Raw genomic sequence first — 13,571 nt, 5'->3', positions numbered from 1 at the left:
TGCCTCACTCACAAACCCTTTAAAACTCCTTCTTCCAAAAAAAAAAAAAATCCCCCCATTTCAGGGACCCATTTTCAGCCTCTTTTCTGAAGAGAATCTTATAAGCCTAACATTTTCTGATAACGAAAATCTTAATGCTGTCTGCCACTGTGAGACTTTAGGATAAAGAGGGTAAAAATAAGGAAAATAGGAAAATATTTTAAGGGTGCAATCCTACGCATGTTTAGACAGAAAAAAGTCCTAGAACTCCCAGCATGCTGGGAGTTTTAGGAATTTTTTCTGTCTAAATATGCATAGGATTGTGACCTAAATATTTATTTTATTTATGTATGTATTTCATCCCCTTCATGAATCACTGCCTTGTTGTGGCGAAGGGGCTTGCGTAACTCAGTGAAGCCATAAGCTATGCCGTGCAGGGCCACCCAAGACGGACAGGTCATGGCAGAGAGTTCTGACAAAATGTGGTCCACTGGAGAAGGAAATGGCAACCCACTCCAGTATTCTTGCCAAGAAAACCCCATGGAACGTATCACAAGGCTAAGAGATATGACGCCAGAAGATGAGCCCCTCAGGTCGGAAGGTGTCCAGTATACTACTGGGAAAGAGCGGAGGGTATTTCCAAGTAGTGCCAGAAAGAGTGAAGCGGCTGGGCCAAAGCCGAAAGGACACTCAGCTGTGGATGTGTCTGGTGGTGAAAATCCGATGCTGTAAAGAACAATATTGTTTAGGAACCTGGAATGTCAGATCAATGAATCAAGGTAAGCTGGAGGTGGTCAAACATGAGATGGCAAGATTGAACATCGACATCTTGGGGATCAGTGAACTAAAATGGACAAGCATGGGCGAATTTAATTCAGGTGACCATCATATCTACTACTGTGGGCAAGAATCCCTTAGAAGAAATGGAGTAGCACTCATAGTCAACAAAACGGTGGGAAAAGCAGTACTGGGGTACAATCTCAAAAATGACAGAATGATCTCAGTACGAATCCAAGGCAAACCATTCAGTATCACAGTAATTCAAGTCTATGCCCCAACCACTGAGGCTGAAGAAGCTGAGGTTGATCGGTTCTATGAAGACCTACAACACCTTCTAGAACTAACACCAAAACAAGATGTCCTCTTCATCATAGGGGACTGGAATGCTCAAGTAGGAAGTCAAGAAATCACTGGGATAACAGGCAAGCATAGCCTTGGTGTGCAAAATGAAGCAGGACAAAGGCTAATAGAGTTTTGCCAAAAGAACACGCTGATCATAGCAAACACCCTTTTCCAACAGCACAAGAGGCGACTCTACACATGGACATCACCACATGGTCAATATCGAAATCAGATTGATTATATCCTTTGCAGCCAAAGATGGAGAAGCTCCATACAGTCAGTAAAAAGAAGACCTGGAGCTGACTGTGGCTCAGATCATGAGCTTCTTGTTGCAAAATTTCAGCTTAAATTGAAGAACATAGGCAAAACAACTAATCCATTCAGGTATGACGTAAATCATATCCCTTATGAATATACAGTGGAGGTGAGGAATAGATTTAAGGGCTTAGACCTGATAGACAGAGTGCCTGAGGAACTATGGACGGAGGTCCGTAACATTGTTCAGGAGGCAGCAACTAAATCCATCCCAAAGAAAAAGAAATGCAAGAAAGCCAAGTGGCTGTCTGATGAGTAGCTGAGGAAAGAAGGGAAGCGAAAAGCAAGGGAGAAAGGGGAAGATATACCCAACTGAATGCAGAGTTCCAGAGAACAGCAAGGAAAGACAAGAAGGCCTTCTTAAATGAACAATGCAAAGAAATGGAGGAAAACAATAGAATGGGAAAGACTAGAGATCTCTTCAATAAAATCGGAGATCTCAAGGGAACATTTTGTGCAAAGACGGGCATGATAAAAGACAAAGAAGGCAGGGACCTAACAGAAGCAGATGAGATGAAGAAGAGGTGGCAAGAATACACAGAAGAACTATACAGGAAAGATCTGAATGTCCCTGATAGCCATGATAGTGCGGTCACTGAACTTGAGCCGGACATCCTAGAGAGTGAAGTCAAGTGGGCCTTAGGAAGCATTAGTAACAACAACGCTAGCGGAGATGACAGTATTCCAGCTGAGCTATTTAAGAGCCTAAAAGATGATGCTGTTAAAGTGCTGCACTCAATATGCCAACAAATTTGGAACACTCAACAGTGGCCACAAGACTGGAAAAGGTATGTTTACATTCCAATTCCAAAGAAGGGCAATGCCACAGAGTGTTCAAACTACCGCACAATTGCGCTCATTTCACATGCCAGCAAGGTGATGCTCAAAATCCTACAAGCTAGGCTTCAGCAGTATGTGAACCGAGAACTACCGAAAGTACAAGCTGGGTTTCGAAGAGGCAAAGGAACTAGAGTTCAAATCCCCAACATTCGCTGGATCATGGAGAAAGCAAGAGAATTCCAGAAAAACGTCCATTTCTGCTTCATTGACTACGCTAAAGCTTTTGATTGTGTGGATCACAACAAACCGTGGCAAATTCTTAAAGAGATGGGAGTACCAGACCACCTTACCTGTCTCCTGAGAAACCTGTACGAGGGTCAAGAAGCAACAGTAAGAACCGGACATGGAACAACCGATGGGTTCAAAATTGGGAAAGGAGTACGACAAGGCTGCATATTGTCGCCCTGCTTATTTAACTTATATGCAGAGTACATCATGAGAAACGCTGGGTTGGATGAATCACAGGTCGGAATTAAGTTTGCTGGGAGAATTATCAACAACCTCAGATACGCAGACGATACCACCCTAAAGGCAGAAAGCAAAGAGAATCTAAAGAGCCTCTTGTTGAGGGTGAAAGTGGAGAGTGCAAAAGCTGGTTTGAAACTCAGCATTACAAAAACTAAGATTATGGTATCTGGCCCCATCACTTCCTGGCATATAGAAGGGGAAGAAATGGAAGCAATGCCTGATTTTATTTTCTTGGGCTCCAAGATCACTGCAGACGGTGACTGTAGCCATGAAATTAAAAGATGCTTGCTCCTTGGGAGGAAAGCTATGGCAAACCTAGGCAGCATAGTAAGAATCAGAGACATCACCTTGCCGACAAAGGTCTGTATAATTAAAGCTATGGTTTTCCCAGTAGCAACGTATGGCTGTGAGAGCTGGACTATAAGGAAGGCTGAGTGCCGAAGAATTGATGCTTTCGAACTGTGGTGCTGGAGAAGACTCTTACGAGTCCCCTGGACTGCAAGGAGGTCAAATCAGTCAATCCTAAAGGAAATCAACCCTGAGTGCTCATTGGAAGGACAGATACTGAAGCTGAAGCTCAAATATTTTGGCCACCTAATGCGAAGAGAAAACTCCCTGGAAAAGACCCTGATGCTGGGAAAGATTGAAGGCAAAAGGAGAAGGGGACGGCAGAGGATGAGATGGCTAGATAGCATCACCGATGCAATAAATATGAACTTGAGCACACTCCGGGAGAAAGCAGAGGACAGGAAGGCCTGGCATGCTATGGTCCATGGGGTCACGAAGAGTCGGACATGACTTAACGACTGAACAACAATGTATTTCATAGAATCATAGAATAGTAAGGTTAGAAGGGGCCTACAAGACCATTGAGTCCAAATACATTTATGTATTTATTGCATGTATATCCCGCCTTTTTTCCTTCAAGTAACCCAAAGTGGCATACATAAATAATCCTTCTCCTCTCCATTATATCTTCACGACAACAACCCTGTGAGGTAGGTTGGCCTGAGAGTCTGGGACTTGCCCAAAGTCACCCAGTGAGTTCCATGGCCGAGTGAGTGAGGACTAGAACCAGGGTCTCTAAACCACTGAATATATTTAGCACCATTAAAAAAAAAAACAAAATAAAAAAGAACGAGGGCAAATTAACACTGCAATCTATGCATGTCTATTCAGAAGTAAGCCCCATTGACTGGATTCAGACGACAGGGCCGTGGTTTGTCGTGAGTTATTTAACCCATGACGAGCTGCAATGCCTGTGGGCACCAGGTTGCATCACAGCCTCACCATGGCTGTCGTGAACAGGTGAGTTACCCCCAGATAAGTGTTTATGGGGTCAAAACCTATCTGTGCACTTCCTATCATTCTCACCTATCATTAAAATCAGGGAAAATGACCTTCTATAGAAAAAGCTACTGCCATTAAAATTTATAATTGATGGAACCACGATGCCTAAACCAGAAGCCCTGGGAAAATGTACCAACTGGCTATGGCTAAGGAGTTGTAAAGTGCCAAACTATTGTCTGTTTAAACTGTGGGCTAATCCAAGCCATAGAATGAATTGAGTGATCTGTCGATTCAAGATGACCGCTGTACGTGTCTCCTGGCAGCTATCTATGTGGAGACACTTTCTAAAGCGATTGTGTTTAAAACTGCATTAATGTGAAATCAAATTTGCTCCTCCCATGGCACAGGCATGCCAATTAAAGCAGAGTACCCCCTTCCAAAAAAAGAACTGCTTTTGCATGGCACACTGTGGGTAGAGTTTCGTGGCATCAACAAGCTTCCAAAATAAATAACATAACGTAACGTAACATAACATAACATAACATAACATAACATAACATAACATAACATAACATAACATAACATAACATAACATAGGCTCCCCATGCCCCACCCCATTCCACGGTGGCCCTCTCTCCCCACAGTGGTGCCCCTAAGCCCATGAAGTAATGCAAAGGTGTACAACAGGCCTGATGCTGTGAATGACTGAGCAGCAGAAGTACTACTACTAATAATAGCAGGCCCAGGGCTGCTCTTGCATCTCTTTTCCTCTCCTTTCTCCCCGTAGATGTGGTGGTCTGAGCGGGAGGGGGGCAAGGAAGGAAGAGAGAAAGGAGGAGAGAGCACTGATCCTTCCTGCTAATAATAGTAGGAGACACTGCTCTGGTCCTGGTGGAGAATGACTGAGAGCAGCAGCACTCATAATAACGATAATAGGAGAAGCTGCTGCTGCTGCTGCTTAGTCATTCACAATATCGCTTTTCCAGAGGAACCTTGTTGCACAACTTTGCATTACTTTGCCCAGGCTTAGGGGTGCCGCCGCCACCGCAGGGAGAGAAGGGTGCTGTGAATGGTGGTGGGAAGCACTAGCAGATGCTGCTCTGGTCCTGGCAGAAGGAGAGAGAGAGATGTTTACAAAGTATGGATCCTTCACACATTCGGAGGTCCGGAAAAATGCTTATGAAAGCAACTTTTCCTTCCTCCCCCTCTCCCAGCCCCGCCCTTAAGTGCAGTATCAATGCCCAGAATGAGGGCACGTAAAGAGAGAAAGCACCAAACCAACGCTGTAGAAAAAGAGGTCCGCTCTTTTGGAAAAGCAGTTATGACTTTCTCTTTCTCCTGTCAGCACGGCTCCCCACAGGCTATGCCAAAGCCAGTATCACCAGTTGAGGTCACACAGACTTCCAGCCCACACTAAAGCCGGTGCGGCCTGAAAATCCGACACAAAACGTCTTTGAAATACGTGGGTTTTCTGGAAAGAGAAAGCACACTGGCTACAGAGAAGGGCATGCGTCATATGGCCTGATAGCCTTGGGGGTGCGCTGGGGCTGGAGTAAATGCCCCATGGAGATGCTGCCCTTATGACCAAATACAAAAACAAAATGCGTCTGTATTAACTTTTCTCAAAGGATTGGAAAGCTGGAGTAAACATGGGACTGTCTCATTAATGTGGAGACAGACAATACACGTCACTTACCAGAGCAAGACCTCATGATTGTATCAAAATAGTAGCCAACTCGGCACTCACAACGGTAGGTGCCAGGAGAATTGATACAGGTGTGACCTTCTCCGCAAGGCTGATTGGGTGACAAACATTCATCGACATCTTGGGGAAGAGAAAAGGTTAGAAAAACAACTTGAGGTGGAAGCATGACATGTGAAGACCATCAAAAATGACTGGGCGGTGTTCTGCTCAACAATGTAGAATTAGGCTCTAGCCCAGAGAACTGGCACACGTGTGGGTGTGTTTTGCACTTCAGCGTTTTCCCCCCGAGTTTCCCAACTCGCCTCACGACTGTATGTAGGCACAATACACCAAGAACATTTTTGAAGAAAACCCTGATGCTTAGCGGGAGCTTGTGTGATCTAGGGCTCTCTTAGCGATGGCATCACAGCTACCAAATTCTTTGCCCAGAGATGCTTGCCTAGCCACTTCTCTGCATTTCCAAGGTGATATGCAAAAACAGGGTTTCTTGGGTGGTTTTGGCCTTTTGGGATGTACCTGGCTGCTGGCTAGCTTTCAGACTTCGGAGTTGTTCATGACCTGTCTGTTATTAGTTATTATAGCAAGACATCTTGTTGTCTTATTATTTTGATTGTATTTATTTATATCTATTTATAAGGCATTTCGATACCACCTTTTGCCCTTAATAACGGCTGTCAAGGCAGTTTCCAAAAGCAACCTATACAAAAAATTAAAACCATGAGGGCGCAATTCTATGGCTGCTAGTCAGCGGCTAGACGGCCACAGGGTAGGTCGGTTCCTGGGAACCAACCTCGGCGCCCACGCTCCGAGGATGGTTCCTGGAGAACCAACCTCCACCCCTCCCATATTGCCTTGTAGGCAGCATGGAACGGCCCTGCACTCTGCACTCAGAAGAGGAGTGTGGAGTGGCGGAAACAGGGCGTTCCTGGGGGCATGCCAGGGTGGGGAGGGTAGAAGTGCCATTCCGACGCTTCCTCTGCATCATCCGGCCTCCGCCCCCCCGCTCCGATTTCCAGTGGCTAGACAGCTGGAATCGGCTGTCTAGCCGTGAATGCAGGGCAGCTGAAGCACGGACAGGACAATCCCCTCCATGCTTCTGCTGCCCTGCATTGGATAGGTGGTCACCTCCGAGTTCGGAGGCAGCTGCCTATCCCGATGGGTTGCACCCTAACAGAATTAAAAATATAAAAACCCAAACAGGTGGCGTTAAAACCTTCTGTTCTCAGACTGAAACCCCTTAAAAGCCAGGTGGAATCAAAATGATTTTGTCACTAGGGATGTTAGAGAATTCTGCCACGGACCCCAATGAGGCTGGCTTCAACAGAATCCAGCCTCCGGAGTCCATGGCAGAAAGGATCCCTTACCTAGGGATGTATGAAACGACTTACCTGTTTTTCGTTTCATACATCCGTGGGGGGGGGGAGGTGCTCCGTCCCTCCCCCCGAAATCCTTGCCGGCCAGCTCTGCTCTGCGGCGACTCCGCAGAGCCGCCGGCTGGGGCAGCCCACAGCAACATCCGGCCACTGATGGGCTGCGCAGGGACACAAATGACAGCCGCCGTAGCCGCCGCCATTTGGGTTCCCGTTTTTTTTTGCCGTGATAGGCTACGTAAATATTTACGTAGCCTATCACCGCCTCCGCAGTGATGCAGACGGCATCCCTGTGTTAGCCATGACAGGCTACATAAGTATTTACGTAGCCTATCACGGCTAAAATGGTGAAGCGAAAGGCAGCCACAGACGCGGCCGCCATTCACAGAGCAGCGCGAACAGCAGCAGGTGAATGCTTCGTTTCATGCGCCTTTTGCGGGGGGGCAGGGGGCTTCCTTCTTCCTCGGGTTTCGGGGGGCCGAATGCACTGGCATTCAGCCTCACCGAGATCCGTGGCGGAATTCTCCGCCATCCCTATCCTTACCTCTGCCTCCCGCCGGAATCCTCTTCGGCCGGATCCTCCCCATGGCTGGCTCCATATCATTGGCGATACAGCCACCATTGGCATGCCATATCACTGGCTAGGGATCTCCGGATGCAAATGGCATAGTGGATGCCATTTGCAGCCATAAAGCTCTTAGATTAACCTAAATGCAGCCGTATTTATAAAACTAAGGGCTTTATGGCCGCAAATGGCGTTCACTATGCCATTTGTGTCTATGTTTTTTCCTGTTTTCCCCATGATATTTCTGTACACAGAAAGGGCAGTATTATTTGCAGCCATGCAATGGATCCGCCATCACCCGCCCATGTATTGCTGACATTGCGCTATGACACGCTTCATGTAAGCAGGTGTTGGGCAGTGCGGTGTTGACGTCACCTAGTGACGATGATCAGGGGGGAGTGTCACTCTCCTGTACCTCCCTTGATCTCCAGGCTCTTCACCATTCCGCTCCTGGGAACAACACTGGGAACTTCAGAATATACCAGTGTATCACTAGTGTGGCATACCAGCATTTTACTAGTACAGCATGGCACAGACCGCTACTGCTCCGAATACCTGCAATGTCGCAACCCCTTTCCACTCAATCCCCTCTCCCAGTATATACTCAAATGAGAAAAGTGTTACTGCTTGCTTTTACAATCATAGAATTATAGAATAGTAGGGTTGGAAGGGGCCTATAAGACCATCAAGCCCAACCCCCTGCTCAATGCAGGAATCTAAGTCAAAGCATCCCTGACAGATGGTTGTCCAGCTTCATCTTGAATGCCTCCAGTGTGGGAGAGCCCACCACCTCCCTAGGTAGATATTAGCTTGCACACATGGTGGAGGGGAGGGAACTTCAAAAATGCAGCATACCAACGTTTCACTAGTATAGCACACCGGCATTTCACCAGCACAGCATGACAGAGCTTGACCTGGGCATATGGGGGCTGGGGGAGAGCAGATTTCTGAAGTTGCACATGTACTGTGGATTGTATATAGAAGTTGCCAAGGCAGGGGTTGGAAACAGCGGAAGTGAAAAGGGGAGGCATGGAAGTTGAAATGGAAAAGTTCATGCCGAGAGGGTGGAGGGGCTACCCTGAGCGGGTGGAGAGAGGGCGCACAACGCTGCTGACATCTGATAACATCCCACCAGGCTCCACCCAGCAGTGTAAATGGCAGGTAGCATTATGCAGTAAAAGAAAAACCAGCTGTGTAAAGAACAGATTTAAATCCCACAAAGAACCCAGAAGCAGAAGTCCCGGTAAGTTGTGGGATAAAAAGCCTGGTGTGGTGAAGCCCAGTGAGACTAAACAGACCACTGTGGCTCAACCCTAGTCTATAAACATGGGAATAAAAAATAAATAAAATTGGGAAGGTATGAGCTTTGCTTCTTCGTGCAAAGTACAATTAAGTACTTCTTCATGCAACACCTAATTAACATGACATTCATTACCTGTTGCGGTGGTTTAAAATATAATGGCTATTAAATATATACAATTTCATGAGAACAGGTTTATCGACAGCTAACAAACATGATAGATAATGGAACTTCAGTGTTCAAAGGCACTATATCCATTGAGCACCACTGAGGTATTGGGGAGTAAAAACATGGGAGGCCATCACCACCATTTGTAAGTTCTCCAGAGGCACCCAGAGGGGCAGTGTGGTGTAGTGGAGCCAGCTTTGGCTGATCCGCCAGCCACGGCCTTTCCTGGACAGGGATAACCTAGCCACAGTAGTACATGTGCTGGTTAACTTTCCGATTAGACTACTGCAATGCACCTTACGTGGGGCTGCCCTTGAAGATGACTCGGAAGTTGCAGCTAGTGCAAAATGCAGCAGCTAGACCGCTGATGGGAACATCTCATAAAGATCACCTAACACCGGTTCTAAAGGAATTGCACTGGCTGCCAATACGCTTCTGGTCAGAATTCAAGGTTCTGGTGATGACATTTAAAGCCCTAAACAGCTTGGGACCTCGATATCTGAGGGAGTGCCTCTCCCTATATATGCCTGGCCAAAGACTCAGAGCTGTTGGAGGGGCCCTCCTCTGCATCCCACCAGTGCATCCCACCTCCTCTGCATCCCACCACATACACTACAGTGGGATGTGGGAGAGGGCCTTCTCTGCTGTGGCACCCCAGTTGTGGAATGCCCTCCCCTTGGAGGCCCGATTGGCGCAGCCACTGGTCTCATTTTGACGCCAAGTAAAAACATAGCTTTTCACCAAAGCCTTTGCGGGCGAAATTATTAGCTTGTTTAATGATTTAATATGTTTTAGCTGTTTAAATTATTTACTGTTTTAGACTGTTCAAATTGATTTTATCTGTACACCACCCTGAGATCTTAATGATATAGGGTGGAATTAAAAACGATATAAATAAATAAATAAATACAAATAATAAGTAGTGGTTAGAGTGTTGGACTGGGATGACCGGGGAGACCCAGGTTCAAATCCTTACTGAGCTGTGAATCTCAATGGGTGATTCTGGGCCAGTCACTATCTCTCAACTTCATCTACCTTGCAGGGTTGTCATGAGGATAAAATGGGAGCGGGGGCGAGGTGGGGTGGAGAGAGAGAACCATGCATGCTCACTGGAGGAAAGGCGGGACAGAAATGTAGTGATAAATAAATAAATAAATAAATAAATAACGCGAGCTGAGAGAGGACACAGGGCTAAGTGGACCGTTGGTACTGACCTACACATCTTGTCCCTTCTTCATTAAGATGGTAGCCTCGCCCACAGTTTGGCACATTTCTGTGGCAAGCGTAAGAGCCATCTGTGTTGATGCACATTTGCCCAGTGGGACAAGGAGCATTGGCACTGAGGCATTCATTAATATCTGCAATGGGACAAACATTAAATTAAAAACGAAATGCTTCTCAATGTGCAGATGCTTACGGGAAGAAACACTGTCCTTAAAGCCGTAACTGAACATGTTCCTTGGAAAAGGCAGAGCACATGCAACAGCAGCAACATCGTCCACGGAGGATATTCTCAAGGGACAAAATGGGGCAGCTATGTGTTCAGGAGGGACGGGGAGGCTCAAACCCCTCCGGTCCACTGATGACAGGCTTCCAGGTGCAGCAACATGCCTTACCGATACAGTTGCCTAGCGCATCTTGTATGAAGCCGCTCCTGCACTGTTGCTTGGGTCGGCAACGGAAGGATCCTGGAGTATTCTGACAGATAAAATCGGGGAGGCAGTTATGAGTACCAGTCTCACACTCGTCAATATCTGGTACGTCACAAAAGAAAGAATCTGTTAGCGGAAGGTCTTGTGGAGCCGTCTCGTCACGCTTCAGACACAAGCAACATGTAAGCAGGCCAGACCAAACGTGTTTGCATTCAAAGGGGGTCTCTACGCCGCAGGCTTAGGGCACAGCTAGATCTTATCGCAGCAAAGGCAGGGACGGTCCCCATCCCATATTTGCCCATATCACAGGAACGCGGGGGGCGGGGGCTCTTGTAGCGGGCAGGCGGTGGGAGGGCGCTTCCTGCCGATTCCCTCTTGCCAGTTATCCTTGGCAAATGTTCCCAAGGCCATTTTTCATCCAAACGGGCTCACACCTGGATGCAGAGCCCACTTGGGGGAAAAGGAATTCAAAAATGCTGTGAAGAACATTCGCAGGGGAGGACTGTCAGGCAGAGAAGAGTCACACGCTCCATCCTGCCTGCCGATTGCCCCCTTAGCCCCTGCATTGGTGCTATGAGAGAAGCATGGGATCGGGACCGGGTTTAATCATTCCATTCCCTCCTCACACCTCCACCTGCCCTGCCCCAGGAATGGCAACTCTGTGATGGGAACGAGGGAACTCCAGTGGAATTCTCCACATCCACACCAAACTACGATTTCCAGGGCTCTTTGGGAAAAGCTATGACGCTTAAACGTATAAAACCAATATAAGTTTGTAGTGCAGTTATACCTAAACTCAGTTCCTGCACTAGGAACACATTTGGAAAATTACTTCTAATTGAATGCCATTACAATAAAGGCAGCCTATTAAATGTCATCATTTTATTAAATATGTTTGATGACCAAAAACAACTTTAATGGAAGTGGAGAAGGGTCCATTGATAATTCATATATATATATATATATATATATATGTATGTATGTATGTGTGTGTGTGTGTGTGTATGGTTGTATCTAGTGGTGGCTTTGCACTCGCAGAAAGCACTTACGCTCATACAAGGCAGAGCATCCAATTTTTATTAATTCCTTCCTACGTATTGCAGCCCTTTGCAGCGTATCCCATACTGTTCCACGGGGTCCCCCAATCCACAGGAGCAATGCTTGTGGGGATGTGGGGGGCTGCAGTGAATTGGGGGACTGGCAAAAAAGGATGTCCACCTTGCATGAATGGAGATACTTTCCACTAGTGCAAAGACACCATCGGATACAACAATAGCATTTTTAGATATGCCAAGTTCTTACAATCTCTATCTCATTGATCCAGACAAAAACAATTTAGGTAAAGTAGGTCACTATTATACAAATATTAAAGAAACAGAGATACATTCATTCATTTATTATATTAAAATGAATGAATGAGATACATGAAATGATCTAGCTAAAATTAAACACTTTGAAGACCATTCATTTACTAGGGAGGACGTTTAGCATGTATTTTATTCTTGAAACTTAAAAATTCTCAACTTCCGCAGGATCACACCTGAAGTGATTTCTGCAGGACACCCACAGCATAATTGAGATGGAACTTGGACCCAAGCTCTCCAGGTCTAAGTCTAACATTATGCATTAGACCACACTGGATCTCTAAGCCATAAATGTAATAATAAATAAAAATAAGTAACCAATACAAACTATTAACTCTCAAAAGACATTCGACTACCAAGATATTAATTTATATACTAGATGCTTTTACATTTGTGATAGGACAAGTGCAACCCAGGAATTGGCAGGGCCTGTCACACACTCGCCACTTCCACGGTGCAACTGGTTTCTCAAACAACCCAGGAACACCCCATTACTCGGTTGTCAGATGTGGTGTGCAAACCCAGAATTGCGGGACAAACAACCTAGAGTTTTAACTCAACAGCAAACCATGAGTTCAAACTCTGGGTCTTTTATTTATGTATTTATTTAAAACATTTGTATCCTGCCCTATATCATTAGGATCTCAGGGTGGCATCAGATAGAATCAATTTAAACAGTGTAAAACAATAAAACATTGAAATAGCTAAAAACGTATTAAATTATTAAGCTAGCTAAAAACATATTAGATTATTAAGCTAGCTAATACCAATTTAAAATCTAAAACAATAATACAGTTAAAGCAGTGTGCAAACTCAGGGAATCCAATTCGCCTTCAAAGCCTTTGGCAAAAAGCCATGTTTTAACATGGCACCGAAATGAAACCAGTGTCTGCACCAGTCGGGTCTCCAAGGGGAAGGCATCCATCCCACAACTGGGGTGCCACAGCAGAAAAAAGCCCTTTTGCCCCTCAACAACCCAGAGTTCTGTGTTCACACGTCGCATCAAAGGGGCAAGCAGGAGGCAGTATGCTCACTCACTCCTGAGAAGCCCCAACTAACTATGGATTGTTTAACCCACAGTTGGTCCTTACGACTGAGCCAGGCCATGCTGTTGAGGCCTCCTCCTTACTCCAGCTGGGAGAGAGAAGGGCTAGAGGAAGAGGGTGCAGAGGAAGCTCCCTCTATCGGTTGTTCCACATCCTTAAATTGTGCCACATCCTTACCCCGCCACTTGCCAATAGTTCAGTGCTGCCTAGAGTACACATTGTCAAACATCTCGTTTTGCCCTTTCTGTGGCAAGCATATATGCCACGCACGCGCTGGGGTTTGCAGCACTAAATGTCCTGAAGTGTTTATGTACACAAAATGGACCACTACCAGGCTGCTGTAGCCAGTCAGGCCTCTCCAGTGCACATATACCAGAAAGTCTGCAA

The 13,571-nt window shown here is 46.1% G+C and overlaps 1 protein-coding gene across 4 annotated transcripts in view; it reads right to left on the bottom strand.

The window, feature by feature from the left end:
- Positions 1–13,571, bottom strand: part of FBLN1 (fibulin 1) — a 103,887-nt gene that overhangs the window by 48,814 nt on the left and 41,502 nt on the right. For all 4 annotated transcript variants that reach the window (XM_084811310.1, XM_084811312.1, XM_084811311.1 and 1 more), the window contains 3 exons: positions 10,739–10,876; positions 10,337–10,480; positions 5,711–5,839 (listed from right to left, as the gene is read on the bottom strand). In XM_084811310.1, the coding sequence (XP_084667436.1) occupies positions 5,711–5,839; positions 10,337–10,480; positions 10,739–10,876 (411 nt within the window). The remainder of the gene's footprint in view (positions 1–5,710; positions 5,840–10,336; positions 10,481–10,738; positions 10,877–13,571) is intronic.

The sequence above is a fragment of the Heloderma suspectum genome, chromosome 7 (assembly GCF_057233095.1).
Source record: "Heloderma suspectum isolate Gila_16-S chromosome 7, 16-S_ref, whole genome shotgun sequence".
NCBI classification, from domain to species: Eukaryota; Metazoa; Chordata; class Lepidosauria; order Squamata; family Helodermatidae; genus Heloderma; species Heloderma suspectum.
This window is presented reverse-complemented; position numbering and strand designations above follow the sequence as displayed.